The sequence below is a fragment of the Falco cherrug genome, chromosome Z (genome assembly GCF_023634085.1).
Source record: "Falco cherrug isolate bFalChe1 chromosome Z, bFalChe1.pri, whole genome shotgun sequence".
Lineage (NCBI taxonomy): Eukaryota > Metazoa > Chordata > Aves > Falconiformes > Falconidae > Falco > Falco cherrug.
The window spans coordinates 37,237,843-37,258,632 of record NC_073720.1 but is presented as its reverse complement, the minus strand read 5'-3'; the positions used below and the strand labels follow the sequence as shown (position 1 = coordinate 37,258,632).

Here is a 20,790-nt window from a genome sequence, read left to right as displayed (position 1 = left end):
GAAAGGTCTCATCCAACTACGCCATTTTCAACAAAAACATTAAAATTTGTCCTCTGTGTCAAAGGCACAGGCTAAGCCAACACCAAAAATGTTTAAATTGATCAGAAAAAAATTGGCCTCTTTACAGAATTTGTGTTCTATTGACTGGGAATTGCACTATTATTTTAACATCTCAAATACTGCTTTGCTAGAAAACAGATAACAGACTATACATGATTGTTTATCAAAGCCTTTCTTGCCAGATACTATACAACTGATGATGCCTGACAGCAGGATGTTGTATAATAGTCACCAGCTTAGGTAACTGCCACAGAAGGTAGATTTTGTAATTGTCAGACCCCGCTGAAAATAATTCAACAGGTTAGTGGAAAATGAAATAAAAAATAATAAAGCAGCCACCTAAAATGGCATTTGATGTCAGACTTTGAAGATAGTGTGGACTGTCAAATGGTAAGATAGCATCACTAAATCATGGTTTGCCACTACAGAGTTACTTGGTGGCAGCAGTTTGAAAGTGGGAATTCACAGCATTATGAAAAATGGACAAAGCTGCACCCAAGAAAAAACAAAACTCCTGTATTTGGAGTTACAGGAGCTGTCACATGTTTATATATTTATGATGGAAATTAGTGGTTGGAAACCATAGGAGCTTCACAGACTGATCAATAGAATAGCTGATACCCTTGCTTTCAGAAGGAAGAGGGAAAGGAGACATGAAGAGATGGGAGAGACATGAAGATATTGCCCATGGGAAACCCCAAATTCAGCAACACCCCTATCAATGTAGCTCACCTCCTGAAAGTGCCAGCAACTGAATGAGATACTTAGAGATCAAATGAAAAGGTTTAGAAAGCTTAATTAGTTAACTGACTATATGCATTTGACAGTGCATGCTATAAAATGTTTTAGTAGCAATATGCTTTGGAAAAACAGGTATGATGTTGGGAGCTGAAGCTTTAAAGAAATTAGGAAATCCCACGGACGTCCACTGTAACGGTTGAACTATTGCTTAGAAAAGCAAGTGTTCTTCCAGAGCTTTGGGGCCTGGAACAATCTGTCATCACTGGTGTTCGAAAACATGCAGCCCCACCTCCAGGACTTCATAGCAGCAGGACAGGTCATGAGAGCCATGTCCATCCACATAAGGGGGCCTCCAACATGCCATGCAACACCCATGGGCCAGGCAGCTCCTCCACACCGGCAAGGAGCAACTGGGGAGCAGGGGTCCTCTCTGCCTCCTGCCTCCCTGCTGCAGGGCATGCACCTGTGGGCTGCACCAAGCTGGGGGTGCTCGGCCTCCTGTGGATCCTCATGACTGCCCCAGAAGCTCTGTCTGACAAGGCTGTCCCAAGATGAGCTGTGCAAGACCTCCTGGCAGCTCAGCTGCAGTTTCTATGGGGCATTTCCTGCTTCAGTCTCCATTTCATTCTACGCATGTGGCACTGCTGTGAAAGGGGAAGCACCCTGGTCGTTATCTCTCTCCTTGCTTTTACTTGCTTTTACTCCCCTCTGAGACTCATGGCACATGTGCTGTGCTTATTTATGTGAAATGTAATTTTGTTGGAGAGCAGAGAGAGACTGTTTGGCACTGAAGTGTGTTGATTTATTAAGATAAAACATTGATTTCTGTTATAAAGTTTTGGGAAATGAACTTTAAAGATAAGTATAGCATGCCTCCATGACAAAGAGTGTAACATGTCTACATATTTAACTTTGGGTTTTAAAATGTATTGATCAGCAGTTTAACAATAAAACATCAAGCTGGGATAAAAATGAGTTACAACTAGGTTGGCAGGATTTCAGACACCCCACAAAACCTTGACAATTTAGGTAAATCCCATGACCGATTCATCCAGTTTGAACTATTGGACTAGCTAGGGCACAGATGAAATAAAACAGAACATATCTCCTGAGTCCTCTATGAGGTGGTAGAAATCACTCACAGAGGTAAAAAAATTGCCAAAGTAGATTTGGCTTTTAAGTTTTGCCAGCAAGCCCACACAAATGGAGCCGGATTCATCCTGAAGGCACCTAAACCTCTTTAATTCTTTATTTACTGTATAAACTCCTGCAGTGACCAGTGACCCAAGTGACTTTCAGCACTGCATGTCTCCAGCACGAGCTTAGGTCTCACACCTAGCATTCCTCCCCAAAATGTTCCTGTAGTAAGGTACAGCCTTTGCTAAACAATGCTTCTGCCAGTACCAAACCTTTTTGCATTGGTGCGTCTGTACATTGCACATTGGTAGAACACAACAAGCAGCCTGTATGCAAAAGATAAGGTTTGGAGAAGTAATTTTTTATGCAAACCATGAAGCCTCAATGCTCATGCTAGCAAAGGCCATACATATCTCTTATCCACATGCTGGGCAGCTACAAGTAATGACAGACCCAGTGCTTTATGCCTGAATGCCAGTGTTGAACTGCTTGACCCTACAGGTTCTTGCCACACGTGAATGAATGAGGATGTCCCCTTAAAGGACAAAAGGAAGGAATTTGTCCAAAAAAAGTAGATTTGCAATTTGCCTTTCTTCTGCCCAGAGGGATTTTCAGTCTTTCACTTGAGCTGAGGCACACGAAATCTTGGCACGCAGCCACTCTTTTCCCCAAATCATGCAAAACTGCCACTTAATGTGGTATTCTGTTCATTCACGGTTCTTCCAAGATCTGACAATAAACTAATTGCTGGAAAAAAAACCATACTGTCATAGGCTGGCCTGCTTGACATCTGCCCAGTAGAGGCATGACAATCAGTAACACTGTTCTTAAATATCTGTGTATCACCACACTGATTCCCAACCCCTTTTTCCTAAAGAAATGCCAAAATTGTGTGCAAGAAAGCTTCAGGAAATAGATACAGCTTTCATCTTAAAACATGCCGTGGTAGATCTGAAGAAGTTCTGTCAAATTTTAGGTTCTTCTCTTGCTCTATGACAGCAAGATGACTGGAACCATCTGCAGACCCGCAAAGGGTTGGCAATCATTTGCTCTGCATGTTCAGGGAGAGCAACAAGTTGCATGGACCCTCGTTACCTGGACATGTTAGAGGGACCCTCGGGCAGGTGGAGAGTACCAGAAGGCACCGCTTCCCTTTCTTGCCTGCCTTGTTGCCCCACAGGCAGTCTGCAGAGGCAGACTTCTATGTCCTGATGCAAGCAAGCAGATGCTCTTAACCCTGAGCATTTGTGACTCAAACTCTTTATACAGACCATATTAAGAAAAGCTGCTATTTCAAACCTGAACCAGAGCTTGCGTGCAAAATGTTGTCTGCTAGTTTTGTGAATCACTTTTCTCTTACTTTGTTGAGAGCCTGACCTAGAAGCATCAGCTGCAACATCACCACTGCCAAAAGGTCTGTAAAGGCACTCTCCTTTCTCCCACTGCGGTGTAATCCTGGCTTGAACCTTAGTTCCCGTGATAGCACTGATCAGTCCCACCTTCATCTCCTCAGACTTTTTTCAAGTTTAGCTAAAATGATGGACCTAAGGTTGTTATAGTCCACTATCAACTTTAAAACTATTCATTCACCAAAAGAAATACTGCATAGTCAATACCTGATAATGACTGATGTCATACCTGTTTCTTATGAAATGGACTTCCATGTGCAGAAGTGATCATGGACGTATGTGATAAAGTCTTCATAAACCACAAGAGTGTCTTTAGTTTTATTCCTCTTGCTGGTGCTGAAAAATACAAATCTTGAGTACTAAGTTTAAATAGAAGCCAACCTGTATTTTATACCATCTTTATAGTATAGTATTAATTTTAACTCTGTGTGTACATATTAAATCTTCTCTGACCTGGGGCATGGTGCATACCACTTACTGTTAGATCTACTCTTTTCCAGTGATTGCAGAAACCAGTGAAGAGTGTTACTCATTCTTGGCATTAAAATAGAGCTAAATGGAATACAATTTGTCACACACTAAGAAGTTTACAATATTATTTATATGTAATTTCATGCCTCTTAAACACAAAGAGATAAAGCCAGCTGTCACAAGTCAGTAACAGTCAATCAGACAGTCCAAATCTGTCTGAAAGCAATGGAAAAGCAAGTTTGAGCAGCAGCTTTCCAGCACTATCAGCATCAAATACTGACCAGTGGTGATTGTATTCAAGGTGGCACTGGCCATTTGGTATTTGGAGGGAAATGTTCAGATTCTGCAGGAACTGATGCTGGTGGTCCAAGCTGGAGACAGCTGCAAAAGTCAACATCTTTTAGATCTGACACAGAGCAGAGGTTCTCAGCATTACGGGTCATATATCTGGAAAAAAAAACCCCAAACAGATCAAGTAATTTAATCTGTCTTCTTAAATTGTTCTTAATGTAATGAACATGTTACAGTGACCTTTAGAACGTCTAATGGGTGATGCATTTCAGCTTTTTGAATATTTAAGCCACCTTCCAAATTATGTCTCATTTGTTTATTCTTATTTTTGCCTGTGCATTAAACTGCATCATAATCAAGTTGGATTTAAAAAAACCCAACTACCTGATACAGTTAATTTCAGATGCCATTATTGTATTTTCTCTTAAATCCCAATGGTATAAAATCATTCTTTGCAGCTTCTCTTGAACTGCTATGTTGGTCTGTTTCATTTGTCCGATCCTTAAGAATGGGCTACCGCTGTACACCAAAAAGATTGTTTCACTTCTTCTGTGATCAGGCTTATCCTACAGAATGACAATTTGTAAGCTTGGGAAATTTGGCTAGGCTTTGGGATGAATTTCTGTAAAAATCTCTTAACGAATGCAGGAAGATTACATATACTTTAATTATTTATTTTGTGATAGAGTGTCTTCCATTTGAAAAAAACTGGGTATCTTGTCTTTTGAAAGCTTCTCAAAACATCTATTTATTTCAGATCCAACTTTCCTTTTATGTTCTGGCTCCATATTCTCTTAGTTTGAAAGGTCTGGGTTTTTTTCAGTTGATTGGAGTAATTTTGTGGTGCTGCTTTAAACCACTCTTTTGATCTTACTCTAAAATTCAATATAGCATGACTCAGTGCCATGACCACTACCAAATACGAAGTCCAATATGTCAGCTATTCTTTGAAGATTTTTGTTTCTATTGCAACCACTGAAAATTTTGAAACTGCTGACACATGGGGTCTCTGATCTGTTGACCTGGGCATGTCTAATCTATAGTATAAGCACTTACAGTGCACGTGTGCAGGACTTTTTAACTGAGCAATGCTAATTGGTACTATGCACAGAAGGACCTAGCAATGTAAAAGGGAAATGACTCCATGACTTTCCTTTAACTGGAAATGACATCGGGTTAGCATTTACTTCAGTCCTAAACTGTTTTTGTCATCTTTCTTTCTTTCATTCTGCCTTGTCTGCACACCAGCTCTGTGCGTAGTTACTTAATCAACAGATTGTAACTCTTATTTCAGAAATTCTCACCATTTCACATCTCACTGAGGACAGTTTTTAATTTACATTACCTCCCTGAAAGATTCAACGAGGGTGGGGATTACTTGAAAACTAGATTACTGCAGAGACAAAGACAAGTATCTTGCAATTCATCAGGTGCAAGGAATATGAGAAGGCTGAACATAAGGATAGAAAAAAATGAAGAAAAAGGTAATTACTGTGTGGTGGTATAGTAATAAAGACACTTTAATTTGTGAGAGGAGTATGGTCTGTGGGAGACATTTTGCTCCAGCTCTGCCTGGACAATGTGTAAGAAATCTGAGTTGCAGCTAACACCAAGTTTGACCTCCATCCCTGACACACTCCTAAGTGTTGCCAGTCACAGGGAGCAGAGGGTTTCAAGCTGAGGCTCCAAGCAACTTGATATATGAAACTGCTGGGAAATTGGCAAGGGTGTTGAAGCTCATCTACCAAACCAGCAATTGTTCCTAAGGCTGCTGACTTGCCAGCTTGCAAGTGTTCTTACAAATAAGCCCACAGATCACAGCAAAATAAGCACTCCCGTTGACTTCAGGGCAGCTCACTGCAGTTACATGACAGCACTTAGGTACAAGGAGTGCAGAGGAAGAAATTATCATGTCTGAAAGAGAAAGGCATAGGACAGAGAAAGTCATGTTGCTCCATCCTGCTGTTTTTTGGAAAGTGCTATTACCCTGTAAGTAAAAATAAACAGCTGGATATAATATACCCAGAATTTTAAGTGGATTTCAGTAATGATATCCTATATAGTATTTTCTTCTGTTTTATCACTAGCTGTTAGGCTGTGGTGGCTTTACTCTGACTTGGACCTCTCAAGCCTAGATAAAGAAGAGGTGTACTTTCATTGAAGGAAGCTGTCCTTTAAATAGACTGGTATGCTTTGGTGACAACATTTACAGGTGCCATATGTCTAACTAGTATTTTAGGCATTACATTAGAAAAACATGTTATTTAGTGCTCTACAAACATGGCTAAAAAAGCTTTTGTCTTTTACAAATAGACTGAATTTATAGCTTCCTATCACTGTGTTCACTAGTAGAAACTGGAATCAGAAAAGCAGTTAGCTTTAGCCTCCTTAATAAAGGTGTTTACAGTGCTCGTTGTAACCACACAGAACACAGATCAAGCATCTACATTTCTCATCTTACATATTAAAAAACAAAACCCCTCAAAAACTCACAAAGCTTTTCAAATCAATCGTATGTTAAAAAATGTAAATTTGCACCTCAACTGGTCATGGCATATGGTAATGGTATCAAGACTGCTTTAAAAGGCATGTGTCAGCAAGTAGAATTTAACCCACTGCAAATGAAACAGGAAAAAACAGATGATCTCTGAGGCTAAATAGTAAGCCAATGCTTACAGTTGAAGGTAAAGCTCACCTTTTGCATCTTTTGCAGCTAAAGCCCTAAGTCTAATTTTATGTTGGTGGCATAGCAGTAGTTACACAGTGATACTGGTCTATATTCCATTTTCACTTACAGTTTTGACTCTAGTGAGGACTCTAACATTGTGTATATGTTCACCTTTTATTTCCCAAATAAAAGCTTTTTCTGCTCCTCACCCCATCCCACCAGTGAGCAGGCTGGGGGTACACAAGGAGGTGAGAGGGAACACAGCCGGGACAGCTGGCCCAAACTGACCAGAGGGATACTTCACACCATATGAAGTTATGATCAGCATATAAAGCTGGGGGAAGAAGAAGCAAAGGGTCCTTACCTACAGCCACAGTCCCTCCAGGAGTGAACCTGCTCCAACATGGCCTTACCCCTGGCTGCAGTCTCTTCAGGGGTATACCTGCTTTCTCATGGGCCTGTTCATGGCCACGCGCTTTGAGGTGCTGCAGAACAACTTCATGCATTGCCATGGATCGCCTCAAGGTGTACTGCTGCAGCATGGACTTACTTACAGCCACTGATGCTCTAAGGTGTACCTTCAACAAACTTCCTGGGACCACAATTCCTTCAGAGGTATACCTGCTGCGGCATGGACATAACCACTAACACAGACACTCTGGGGTGTCCTGTTCCCATGTGGACTCATCTACAGGTCACAATCCCTTTGACTTGAGTTCACAATGGGGTTCCAGCCTGTCCAGTACAGCAGCACAGAAGCAGCTGTGATGCCCTGGCCATCTGCCAGCTCAGGTGCATCGCCATTGCTGTTATCAAAATGATCCCAGGCACAGCACAGTGAGATGATAAGTGATGCAGCAGTACAGCAAACAGCAAAAGTAAAAGAAGCCACTCAAGCACTTAATATAGAGTGGGGCAAGCAAGCCCCATGGCAAGCACAGGAGCCTGCCCATCAATAGCTAAACAGCACTAACAACTATAAATTCAGTCTAGCACATTTCAATCAAACCTGTTGTTATCTCGAACCCTTCAAGCTCCACGTTGGGCACCAAAGAGGACTGTCATTATTTAACCCTAGCCAGCAACTAAGGACCACACAGACACTCTATCACTCTCCCGCAGTGGGATGGGGGAGAGGATTGGAAGAGTAAGTAAAAGTGAGAAAACTGATGGGTGAGATAAAGCCAGTTTAACAAGTAAAGCAAAAGCTGTGCACACAAGCAAAGCAAAGCAAGGAATTCACTCACCACTTCCCATGGGCAGGCAGGTGCTCAGCCATCCCCAGGGAAGCCGGGCTCCATCACTCGTAATGGTTACTTGAGAAGACAAAATGCCATCACTCTAAAAATTGCCCCCTTCCTTATTCTTCCCCCAGCTTTATATGCTGAGTATGAGATAATATGGTCTGGAATATCCCTCTGGTCAGCTGGGGCCAGCTGTCCTGGCTGTGTCCCCTCCCAATTTCTCGTGCACCCCCCGCCTGCTCATCAGTGGGGTGGGGTGAGGACCAGAAAGGGCCTGGGGTCAGGGTAAGCCCTGCTCAGCAATAGCTGAAACATCTCTGCGTTACCAACACTGTCTCTAGCAGAAATCCACAATATACTCCTATACTAGCTACTATGAAGAAAATTTACTCCATCCCATCCAAAACCACCGTGTATTAATCTAACTCTATGTTGTCATAGAAAGACTCTTTCACAGTCTTTCACTTGTTATACACTGCAAAGTGTTGAAATAATTTTGATACTTCAGATGTCACCTCTTCCCAGCTGCAATTAGCATTTAAAAGCTTAACATCAATTTCCATTCAAATATGCCGCCTCTGTAGTCATGGTAACCTCCTCATCAACTGTATCTTCAAGCTTTATAAGGTACTGCTGTGGTGCTTAGAGATGTTGTGCAGGATTTTTCATTTGGCTCCCTTCTCTTTCCCTCTCCTTCACAAAAGACGCTTCTATGCTTGTTTTTACCAAGTCGGTTTAGAGCAGAAAAAGAGCCAAATGTAAATACTGGTTAAAAAAAAAAAAAAAAAAAAAGTTCTACTTCATGGAGCTTCCTGAAAATAGGAGGTGGTCAAGAAGAGTGGCTTATAATTTCAGAGGGCTCATAACACACAGTGCAGTAAACTACATATAAGCTATTAAAAAGTACACATTAAGCATATATAGAAATGAAAACCTAGCTGTATGTACAAATATCCAAGTACTTAGCGGCCCTCTTCTCTCCCCACTTAAGAACAGAAACATAGAACCAGATCTAAGCCGAAGGCTGTTCAAATAATCTAATTATTCTGTATTTAACCAGGATATGCTCTGACGTTTAATTTTGTGAGAAGAATATGAAATTTATTTTATCACTAGTTATCCTCCTTATACAAATTTAACCAAGGTTTTTTTGTTTCTGTCATCATTTTAGGCAGCATGTACGTGAGAACAAGTTGGCTGATTCAAAATGCTTGTTATTGTAGAGATACCCATTTGTGAGCCACATCATTCTTGTTACAGGTTTTATTGTCCTCGACTTGCAATACATGCTTATAGTTGGGAGAAAAATAATTTCAGGTACAGAGAAACGGATATTATCATTGAGATACATAGACATTTGGTTATTAGATAATGTAATTATAGGGGGATATTATAAAATAATTATAGGGAACTTTTTACATTTTCTCCCTGTGGTCATTCGCAAAAATCACCTGCTTACACTTGTCTTTCAAAAATTGATAGAAGGTGGGGTACTACACACACCTCCCTGCCTGCCTCTGGCCAACTGTGAAGCTCTGAAAGCATCTTTTAGGTATCTTTCTCAAGTGGCGACTTCTCACAGACTGCAAGGCACAAGAAATCACATAAGCCCACTTACCTTTAATCACTGCACAGCAGGCACAGGTAGGATATTTGAGATGTAGCCACTTTCATCTGTCTTGCATGCACAGATACAGACAGTAAATCTGCATTTTAACTAATTCTTTTCTAAGTGGCGGCTCTAGAAAGATTGTTAAAACAATCTCCACACCTCTTTGCATCATCCTGAGCCTAAACAATACAAATCTGGGTAATCAACAGGCACCCTCTATCAGCTGCCAGACACTAACGAGAACCTCTCAATGTATAATGTGAAATAAATGTAAACCACCTGTGCAAACTCTGGCTTTGAAGGGCACTTTGTGTGTCTGACGCAACCATGGCTCTCACTGGAAACTGCTGAAATTTTGGAAACAGCTTCTGAACCTTTTGCATCCCTTGCATGTCCACATAGTCTCTTAAGATACCTATTGTGTTTCGGTGTATCTGGTTTTGCCATTTTATAACTCTTTAGAAGAACTTAGGGGTTTCAAATCAACACTGAGGCAACTCAAATGGCCCAGATGCTGCAAACAGCTGGCGTGAAGATGCAAATAGACTATGCAACCCAGGCCTACCCAGGCTATCCTTATTTTTCATGTCATATCCTGATTATAATTTTGAAGATACTTACAAGGTCCATGTTTATCACTTAATAAAAAACTTTGCATTTTTGTGTTCTTCATCAAGCACTAACAGTTCAAAACAAAGTAGAAGGTATAAAAACCGAAGTTATTCTTTAGCCCAAAGAAACTGAGAGTTCACCATTTGCAGTAAACTTTTTTGGAATGTGAATGCCGAAACCAGGACACACTGAAAGAAGAAATAGTGCTAGTGAGTTTTTTACCAGATTCTTCCCAGATCTCAAGCACTGTCCCATCCATTTCATCTGAATCTCCCTGCTCTCACCTGAGCTCTGCATTTTTCAGGGATTTCCACTTGGAGGTCTTCCCCAGCTGCCCAGACCCAGTGAGGGCCTTCCTGGGGTGCTGGCCCACCTACGGTAGATTACTTCAGTCTATCCACAGATTGGCACGTGAGTTTTTCTAACAACGAATGGCACAGAGTAGGAGTGTAAGTGGCATTTCAAAAGATCGGCACCTGCTAGTGCTGACCTGATGGATCTACAGAACGTAGCACGAAGAATTAGCTATGGAAGAGCTGCATTGTAACAGTTGCATTTGAACCATGAAGCAATTTCTTAATGAAGCACAATTTATTGGGAAAATATTTATGTTGAAAGATGGAGACCAAAGCAAAAAGGGGCAGTTCTGGCTAAGAACTTCCTGTTTCCTGGGGTGTTCAGCACATCCTTACTGTTTTCTGTGGCAACTTAGAAAGGTGGTTTGAAGAAATTTCTCTTCATGGGTAAATTCATGGTGGTTAATAACTTTAGAGTGGACACGCTGACTTCCTCAAAATCAAAACCAAAATGTGACATCCTTTTCCTTCATTTCCCAGTTCCCCTTCGGTAAACATTCGGAATAAAGGAAATTTTGACCAGAAGACCTCTCCTTCTTAAGGCTACCCCCCTCCTCGAGACTTACCACCTTTGTCAGAATTTTACCTCGATGGATCTGCACCAGCTAACCCCGGAGAGAGGGGACACAGCCCCAGCACCCTCCCGGCCCCTCGCCCTGCCGCGCACCGAGCGGCCGGCGGGAGCGCGGTGACCCCGCGGCGCCCTGCGCGGGGCCGCGCCGCTGCCTGCCCCGCCTGCGAGGGGCGGGACGGGGCGGGTGCCACCGCCCACGGCAGGCGGCGCGGCGTGGGGCCGTGGCGGTGGCCGCCCCTCCCGTCCCCATTCCCTCGCCCGTGCCCGTGCCGAGCGCTCGCGGTCCGGCGCGCAGCGCAACGCGCCTCCGGGTGAGCGTCGCCGGTTTTCGCGGGCGGGGGTTGGGAGGCGGCGGCGGTGCGGAGTCCCCCTTCCCCGAGTGCCCGCCCCCGTGCGTGGCACCCGGCTGCGAAGGGGTGCCCCGTGCGCCGAGCCGGCCGCGGTCGCTCCGCGGCTGTCCGCGGTTGGGGATGGGGGACCCTCAGGGGCTGGACCCGCTCCCGCTGCAGAGAGGAAAAAAGTTGGTGCGGTGCGGAGGGGTGCGGAGCGGAGCGGTGCGACGTTGGGCTGAGTTAGGCGAGGCGCCGCCGCACCTCCGCGGGGGGGGTGGAGAGGACGGGGTGCCGGGGCTGCGCCGCGCCCCGCCCCGCCCCGCTCCGCTCCGCCGGGGGACGGGGTCCGCGGCGGGCGGGCAGGGGAGGCGGTGCGGCGCCGTGCGGCGCGGCGCCGTGCGGCGCGGCGGGCGGCAGCGGTCTGGCCCGGCGCTGCTGCGGGAGTTTCGGGGCAGAGGGCGGCCCGGGCGCTCGTGCCGTTCCCGTGATTTGTAACGGTTTCGGGGTGACCGGCCCATCCGCCTCTAGTTCCGCACCGTGCCTTTCCGGTATCTTTCCTGCTTGATGTGTTTATGGCAGTCCGGTGAGCAGTGACTGTAAGGTAGAAAATAAAATACCTCCACTGTGGTGCTGCATCTTGCAGAGGGAGTATGTCTCTGTGACAGCTTCTTAGTACAGAAGCTGTTGGCAAAAATCAGGAGAAACTGCACATGACAATAACTTTTATGTAAATAACTGCATGTAATAGTTGCAATTCTCTATTTAAGAATATAGTTATGTATACAATCAGTATTCTGCTGGTAAATGGATTGTTTGGTACTCAGCTATTACTACAAACTAAGTATTTTTTGACTGTAATAGTAAGGACTAATAATCAATTTTACTTTAAAAGTGTCCTGTATTTTGTGTCATATGACATGAAACATTATCCACAGTGCATATGTAACTAATTTCTATATCACTTATATTCTTCAAATTCAGTAACCAAAGCACCTGTTATTACATAGCGGGCTTTTTTCTTGTTTTAGAAGTGCTGTTGATCTAATGTGCTCAGCTCTGGCATACATGCATAGTTCTTCTCACATAGCTTAATTTCCCAATGTTTCATTTGTTTCATAACCAACTTGTGTGTAAATTTAAACTGTTTTCTTAAGGGTCTGTAAAAGGAGCACTTTTAAAAGATACGCAACACATAGGTATTCTTAGTAACTTCCTACATTTATAACTGAATACATGACATAAACCAAAACAAAGCCTGAAGCAAATTAGAATTTTGTCCTAGCTAGTCCAAGCTGATGTCCTAGGTCTAATCAGAAGCACACTGAGTTCTCTGTGTAAACTTGAGTCAATTTTGCAGAGGAGGTAAAGAAACTGTGGATGTGTTAGATCTTCATTTCGATTCTGTTCCAACAGTGTATTGTTTTACGTACATATCAATGGCTGTTGCTCTGTGCGTGTGTAATGTTTCAATTAATACTGCCTCAGCTGCCTAAAGGTCTGATGAGACTCTTGTTAGCACTTTGATTGCTTTTTCATATATTATTGCCCCTGCATTTGGGATTTGAAAATTACATGACCGTGGTGGAAAGTAATTACAGAAGGTAATAGTAACGATCTTTGGTGTATCCATTGAAATAGTAGTTTCTTCATTTTCACACAACACTTGGGGACAGTTTTTACCTTCCACTGGGACTTTATGTCAGCAACTGAGGAGAGCAGTGGGTCAGAGACATGTGAGAGGCGTAAAATAATCTGAGTATTGGTAGACTATTATCTGCAGGGTTACTGCTGAAACAAACATGTCATTGCTGTGGCTGATGGGATGTGACAGGGTTTTGTGTTAGAGTTGGTAATATTCTGATTTAAATTCTAGATTTAACTTGTTCTGTAAAATGCTATTTAGAAGGTTCTAATCACAGGCTGTTTCACTAATATTAATCATACCTGTTTGTCCTTTTAAGATGAATGAAGAAAATACTTACTATGAAGAATAAAAGTACTTGATTCTGGGAAAACTCTTAAAGCACTTCTATCTTCAAAGCTGGAGAAAAGTATGAAGGAACAATCCATCTGAGTCCCTCAGCATCTCACACAGAACACAAAATGGCTCTTCAGAAAAAAACTGTTGCTAGTGTCTTGGAAGAGTGGTGTTTGGAGGAATCACTCTTCGGTTGCAGACGGCACCAGAATGTTAGGAAAAAAATGAGACTGATACGAATTATAGGGCTTCTTGTCAGTGTAGTGGCCATTAGTACTTTCTCTCTTTCAGTTAGTGCCTTTTTCAAGATGGAACCACATAGCGTGGCATTGGCCAGCAGCCTAGGTAGCCAAAAGCTGGTGCATGGGCACCAAAGAACTCTGTTGGATTTCACGGAACAGAATGAAGACGGCACTCCAGACCCACATACTATGAAATACGAAGCTGAGCACAAAAATGCAACAGATGATCATGTCAAGGGAGAGTACCCAGAGGACCTTTTCTCTCTTGAGGAAAGAAGAAAGGGAGCCGTGATCCTCCATATAATTGGAATGATTTACATGTTTATAGCCTTAGCCATAGTCTGCGATGAGTTCTTTGTTCCTTCCTTGACTGTCATCACTGAAAAACTGGCCATATCTGATGATGTGGCAGGGGCAACCTTCATGGCTGCTGGTGGGTCAGCCCCAGAACTCTTCACATCTTTAATAGGAGTGTTTATATCCCACAGCAATGTTGGCATTGGTACAATAGTGGGATCTGCCGTGTTCAATATCCTGTTTGTTATTGGAATGTGTGCTTTATTTTCTAGAGAGATTTTGAACCTTACTTGGTGGCCACTTTTTCGAGATGTGTCCTTTTACATTGTTGATTTGATCTTGCTAATCATCTTTTTTCTGGATAACTTCATCATGTGGTGGGAAAGCTTAGTACTCCTGACAGCGTATTTTTGCTATGTGACTTTCATGAAGTTCAATGTTCAAGTAGAAGAATGGGTGAAGAAATTTTTGAACAGAAACAAGGTTGAGAAGGTAACAACAGCAGACGCTGAAGGAAAGGTTGGTCAATTTTTAATTAGTGTATGTGTAATAATCTCCTTGTAAGTGCTGAGCCCTCCTATATCATAAGGATCCTAGTGTAGTACAGTAAGCAATATAAAAAAAGTTCCATGTTTTGCTAAAACGTCTTTTTGTTTAATCAGTCTGGTAGGATCGAAAATATAAAACATGAGGTAGCATTCTTGTAAATCAATAGCTTTTAACTCCAGAATGATCCTAATCACACAGGAAGCAAGGAAAAATGCCAGCAAAAAGATAGAAACCTTTACTCAGCATTTTGGCACATTAATGAGGCCTGAGATATAGCTGCTGTTTTTTCCATAAGTTTTTGGATTAAGCAGTAACAATATCTGGGGAGGATCTTGTAACAACATTTGGCTTTTTAAAGACTTTTAGTGCACTTTCTTCCTCAAAAGAGCAAACCACTCAGAACAGTATACGAAGGTATTTTTATACATGTTTTTCATCTACTGATGCTGATATACAGTATTAACTTCCAGTTGCAATTAGTGGCAGTTGCATAAGAGAAATCTGTAGAGAAACAATGACCACAATAGGAAAAAGCAGAGGTCCTCTGTTTAAGCAGGATGGTTTCCCATTCACAGTATTTGCAACTAAGCAACCCAACTTTTGGCCTAATACCTGGCCATAAGTAGAGAAGGCGAGTTTCTGCACATAGGGCTTGGTGGGTCTTCAGCAGTTACTACCAACTTTTAAACGGCTCTCTTACTAAAGCAGGCTATATTTAAGGGACTTACAAAGCTGAACCCATAAAGACTTGTGTATGTAGCAGTGTATTAATTGGATGTTTAATACTGAAATTGAAATTTCTGGCTTTATACGACAATAGGGTTATTCATCAGAAAAGTTTTTATTATCCAGTAATTATTCAGAGTACGAGGGAAGTATTCACTGTTTTGTTTCTTTCATTTAATAGCCCTGTAGGAGTAGTTCAGAAGAGACACAATCCACTGTTCTAAGTGTGCAGGCATATAAACAGGAGGATAGAGAGACGCAGCACATGTAACTATAGAGAGGGGCTACTTGCCTGGGATTTACAGAGAACTGATGCCTAACTGAAGAGAGAGATTGATACTTTAACAGTGTGGACATGTGTTTTCAGTTTTAGAACAAATCACAAAAAAGTCCACCAAAAATAAAACCAGAAAATTCTCAGGTTTTTTTACTTTTCTGGCCAAGCTTAACACCTATGCGCTTACTCACTCTTTTGTATTTTCCTTTTTGTTCTATCCCTTGTCCAAAATCTGCATGCTCATCTTCATCTTTCTCAAAATGCATAATTGGGATTTTGGCAAGTGAATGAAGAGAAGGTCAATGCTAACAAACTAGTTGCACTAGTGAATTAAGGGCTTTTTTAACTACGTTAGTTGGTCTCTAAATAAAGGAATATTTCACAGTGCATTGTAATTGACAGTTTGTGCTAAATGTGTGTAGTGATAGGAAGAGACTATGGTATATGAAACAATCATTTAATGCACCTTCATCTATTCATAAACTGGATTTGAAGATCTGAATCTATAACTGGTCTTAAACAATGGTCAATGTGAAAAGCAACTGCCTTGGGTTGTCCAGGCTGTAGGGTAAAGTAGAGTATGTATATATATATATATATATACACACACACAACCAGGGTAAGTGCTCAATTATTTTCAACTGGATAGAAGAATAAATTATTTGTGAGTCATATTGAACATAGTAAATGTTTAAAGTTCTCTAAATTGACTTGAGTTTTAAAAGACACCTTTAGGAACACTCATTTATTGTTTGATGTATTAATTACTTTTCCTTCAAGTTTATTCATACTATAGATGTGCAGAATTCAGACAGGGATTTAAAAATCAGAAAACTGGCTACTTTTCCTAAAAACACAAGCTGTGTATCATATGTTGCATGAATATATTTTTCCTGAATTAACTTGAAGTTAATTAAAATTATAAAATAATGAATTTGTAAATTATTGGGGGGTAGAGGGGGATGAAAGAGATACTCTAATTTTGTTGCAGTTTAGCTAATATGTATTTTCTGCTTCCTGGAGAAAATAACTTCTGAAGGTATCAGACCATGTATTTCTTCGATAAGCCAATGCTGTGAAAAACTGTTTTTGAATAATCAGGTAACACTTTGAACTTATAATTCATAATAAATACTTTACTGTTCAGTTGAACAATCATTTAGCAGGATGAATTAACTGATTTTCTGATAGTAGGAATGTCACAGATTATGTTCTTTGGAAAGAATCTCGCTGAAGTTGTGTTAATTTACTGACTGGTGTTAAATAATTGTTTTTGTTGCTTCTTAAATAACAAAAAACCCAACAATCAAACAGAAACCCTAAAACAAACAAACAAAAACCCAACTGCCCCTTCCCCCCCCCATGACATGTAGTCCCAAGCCTGATGGAAATAGGATTTTCAGCTTGAAAGTTATTGCCTAAAGTGAAGGATGAAATGTTTTTGTAGTGTGAGATCCGGTGCCTAGTAGTGAATCCAGTGCACATGGGTGCTTATTTCCTGACCGGTGGGGATTATAACTATTGCAGAAGCGATAGTAATGGCTTTTGGTGCCAAAGTGTGCCTAATTTCTACAATGTTAGCTGTCAGCCTAGATTGCTTCTAGTCATCAAGATCGTGCTATGTCAATGCAAAATAAAATTGTGTATAATCGAATTAGTATATCAAATGCAGAATTTGTGATCTCAGTTGTTGCTAATGGAAATTTTTCCCCTCTTCCCGCTCCTCCCCCACCCCCACCCCAAGGCAGAGAACTGCTAGGCAGCTCTCTGGAGCTGGTGTGATAAGAGTGTCTTGAAAGACCTTTTTCAGAAGTGTGTAGAAAATTATTTTCTTCCCTCTAACTGATACTCCTTCTGCCTATCTGTTGATTCTGCTGTTGCCAAACTGGCAAGTGTTCTGCTAGAAAAACATGCCTGCTGTATTTATCTTTAAGACTTCGTGAGTAATCTGAAAGCAGCTCAACAAAGTGGAGAGGTCTAAATAAGGCATCATAAAGCTGGATAGTTGAAGGGTTAGGTGGCTTATTAGCAAACAAGTATCAAAGAGTAAAAATCTAATCAGATTAAAAACCTCTTAAGATACTAAAATGTATTTTAATGTTAATTTCACTACTTTTATTAGCAGTCATCTTGAAAGGTTGAAGGAAGTTCTGCATTCTCAAGAGGAACAGTATTTCCCATGAGAAAAAGTTATTCGATAAGAAATTATTTTTCTGCTTAGCTGTCATTCGCTCTAGTTGTATACACTGGGTTGCTAGAATGCATACATATCTCTAGATGTCTTTTGGATCTTCCTCTCTTACCCGTTTTTAAGAATGAAAGCACTTCATTGGACTAGAAAACTGAATATTCAAACTTAACTACATTTTCTGATCTTATTTTCTTTAGGGTGTCAGTTACTTGTACAAATGTGAATGCAGACAGAATTCTCGATACAAATTTCATTGTGCCCACCATTTTCCTTCATAAGCTTTCAAACAAATACAGTCTGGGTTCTTAAAGGGTACAGGCTGAGCAAATCTGATAACTTGAATTTTGGTGACAGTTTTGTGACACGAATGAGAACAGACTACAAGTTTTTTGCCTTTAGAGTTCACAGGGTGTGTTGGCAAGGTCCTGTTTCAGCTGTGGATAGTCTCATGCCCTGTCTCACCATCAAGGAAGCCTGACTGTGATCTGATACTGATAAATTCCAGACATCACTGTGACAATGATGGAAAAAGGGAGGAAAGATGAAAAAGCAAGACATCATGAAAAGACAGAATAAAAAACAGATGGCTAAGTTCTACAATGTATGGTGGCATATGGCATATGCAGACCAAGATGGGTCACTGACAAGTGACACTGAGCCAGCCCTATGGGCTGTCTTGAATGGACGTTACTGTAGGTAGTGTGATCCCACCACCAGATGCGTCCGAAAGTCCCTTCCAGCCTAACATTCTGTGGCATGATTGTTAGGTTTTATGTAGTTATCCTACAAAGAACAGATTTTTTTTAGGACTGGGAAAGAAACTTTGATACTAATTCTACATCTTCCTTGGTTGAATGAAGATGTTTAAAAGCAGAAGCTTGAAGTTGAGTATAATGGGCAGGAAGAGGAAAATGCAAAAAAAATTATGTACAAAGTTCTTAGAAATAAGACTGACTTGACCTTCTGCTAAGTTTTTAGTCTTTTCTTCACAGTCTGTACTGGTGAAGGCATGTTGAATGTATTACATCATGATGAAACGTCTTGTGAAATTACATTTAAATTTTTAAGTACTTTTTTTTCTTTAACGTACCATGGAGATCATTGCAGAATCTGATCGCTCAGTAAATAACTCAAAACAGTTCTGTTTGGCAACTGGGAGAACAGAATGTGGGTGGCACAGGGGATATTGTGCAATGACATCTGTTTCAGTAACAGTACCATTTTAGATAAATAGCTTATGGTATATACAAGACAGTTACAGTTTTTCTACATTTACAGAGAACTGCATTTGGAAAATGAGCTATTTTTACCAACAAGACATAGCTTGACATTATTTTATTGCAAATTTTGTTGTGTTAAGAAACTTGAATAGCTTGTGTGTGATATTTTAAGCTCTATACTGATTCCAAGTGTTGCCATGTTGTATTTAATGGCAGTATTTGCATTCTAGTGGAAAGGCTGTTAACAGTATTTTTAGGAACTTCTCTTCTTGGTGGCTGTATTAAGACTGCACGCACGCACACAGTTGCTGTTATACTGTGTGATCTAACATGTGTGTGTTTAAGGAAAAACACAACCTGCACGCATACAGGAAAAATGAATCTGCAAAAGGTCTGAGTTTGTAGTTGGTGTGAACACCTGAATGATTCTTTTTCAGGGCTGCTTCATGTTGAATTCACAGATGTAGTAACTGCAACTTTATCTATAGAATACCCTTTCTCTCACTGTCAACACAAGATACTTAAGCAGTGTTTCATAGTGCATAGGGAGATTGGTGCCTTATTCTGCAGACTTTTCACAGCTGTGGTGTGTGTGAAGTGAATGTAGAGCTGTGCATATCTGGATCTTGCATATCAACATACTCAAGATGATTGTGTTTTAAGTAAGTTTGGAACATGAGCATCATCACTGTCCTTGTACCATGTTTTGTTTTGATAAAAACCTGGGTTTGTGTTACGACTCACCTGCTTTTATTATCTCAAAAACTTTCAGGTTGCTTCTGTGTTAATGTTACTCCAGTAGTGGTAACTTCTAGTTAATTCACCTTGAGTATCAAGCATTGTTGTTTCAGTTTAGGGCTATTGCTGACATACCCGAAGGCTGATACTTTGTATATGCAATTCTTAGTGCAGTGAAATGGATACTATTCTTAATTTGTTTCAGTGCCTGTCAGTAATTTATTGACTACAAAGCAATGATTATGGTGATTTTCACCACTGAGTCTCTTGGTTTTGCGTGTGTGTACACAGTAATAAACCAAAAGTGACGGCATGGAAATACAGTGTAAATTAAATACTCTTAAATCATGGCTATCCACTAAGATTCATTAGGCAACCCTTGCTAATTGTGCTGGGAAGAAGGCGGCTAAAACTGTGCTACCTTTAATTATCAGCAAAGGGACAACATATCCATCAATATGTTTAAAAATAGAAAACATATGTAATGAAAAAGAAGTCAGATTATACTTTTTAGAGGCTGCACAAAACCAGCTGTGTTGGCAAATGTTCACCATGCTGTATTTCAGAAGAACTCCAGACATGAATAAATTTGTTGTGCTAGAAGGTGTACAAAGAGAGGATTATGCAATCCCAAGGTCTGAGGACTTCATAAAAGTTTTTCATTCTTTCCTCTCAGTCTTGAGTACTTTGGTCCAGACCCTCGACAGAATGTGGGAGCTACAGGAGACTGCAGGTGGAATTTCAATCCCCAGATCAGTATACCAGACTCAAAATATCTGCCTGCTTGAGGGTACTTAAACTCTGAGGCAGCTTGACTTTTAAACAGAGATCTTCAGATGCCATAGTTTTGCTTCCAGGCTTGCACAGAAATACCAGACCCAGGTGGAGCAGCAGGGTACTGCTTTCCATCTAACCCACGTTCCTCTACTTTTTTCCCCAAGCTAGTTCTCAAGATTTACCTCTCAGACTAATATTTAACAAAATCCAGTGGCTTTTACAAGCTCTTCAGATTCTGGTGATGAGAGTGCTCAACTTTTACACAATTATATACAGCTGTCTCACATT

At 41.1% G+C, this 20,790-nt stretch overlaps 1 protein-coding gene and 1 long non-coding RNA gene across 6 annotated transcripts in view; one reads left to right on the top strand and one right to left on the bottom strand.

The window, feature by feature from the left end:
- Positions 1 to 863: 863 nt before the first annotated feature.
- Positions 864 to 11,235, bottom strand: LOC114016334 (uncharacterized). Its single transcript, XR_003560738.2, has 4 exons — positions 11,168 to 11,235; positions 4,100 to 4,265; positions 3,577 to 3,683; positions 864 to 1,445 (listed from the first exon to the last, which is right to left on the bottom strand). It is a non-coding gene; the product is annotated as an uncharacterized LOC114016334 (long non-coding RNA).
- Positions 11,236 to 11,362: 127 nt separating this feature from the next.
- Positions 11,363 to 20,790, top strand: part of SLC24A2 (solute carrier family 24 member 2) — a 111,211-nt gene continuing 101,783 nt past the window's right edge. For 2 of the 5 annotated variants that reach the window (XM_055699464.1, XM_055699462.1), the window contains exons 1-2: positions 11,626 to 11,699; positions 13,469 to 14,543. In XM_055699464.1, the coding sequence (XP_055555439.1) occupies positions 13,611 to 14,543 (933 nt within the window). In that variant the 5' untranslated portion in view covers positions 11,626 to 11,699; positions 13,469 to 13,610. Of the gene's footprint in view, positions 11,487 to 11,625; positions 11,700 to 13,468; positions 14,544 to 20,790 lie in introns of those variants that run through there. The other 3 variants (XM_055699467.1, XM_055699465.1, XM_055699463.1) reach the window with 2 other exon arrangements.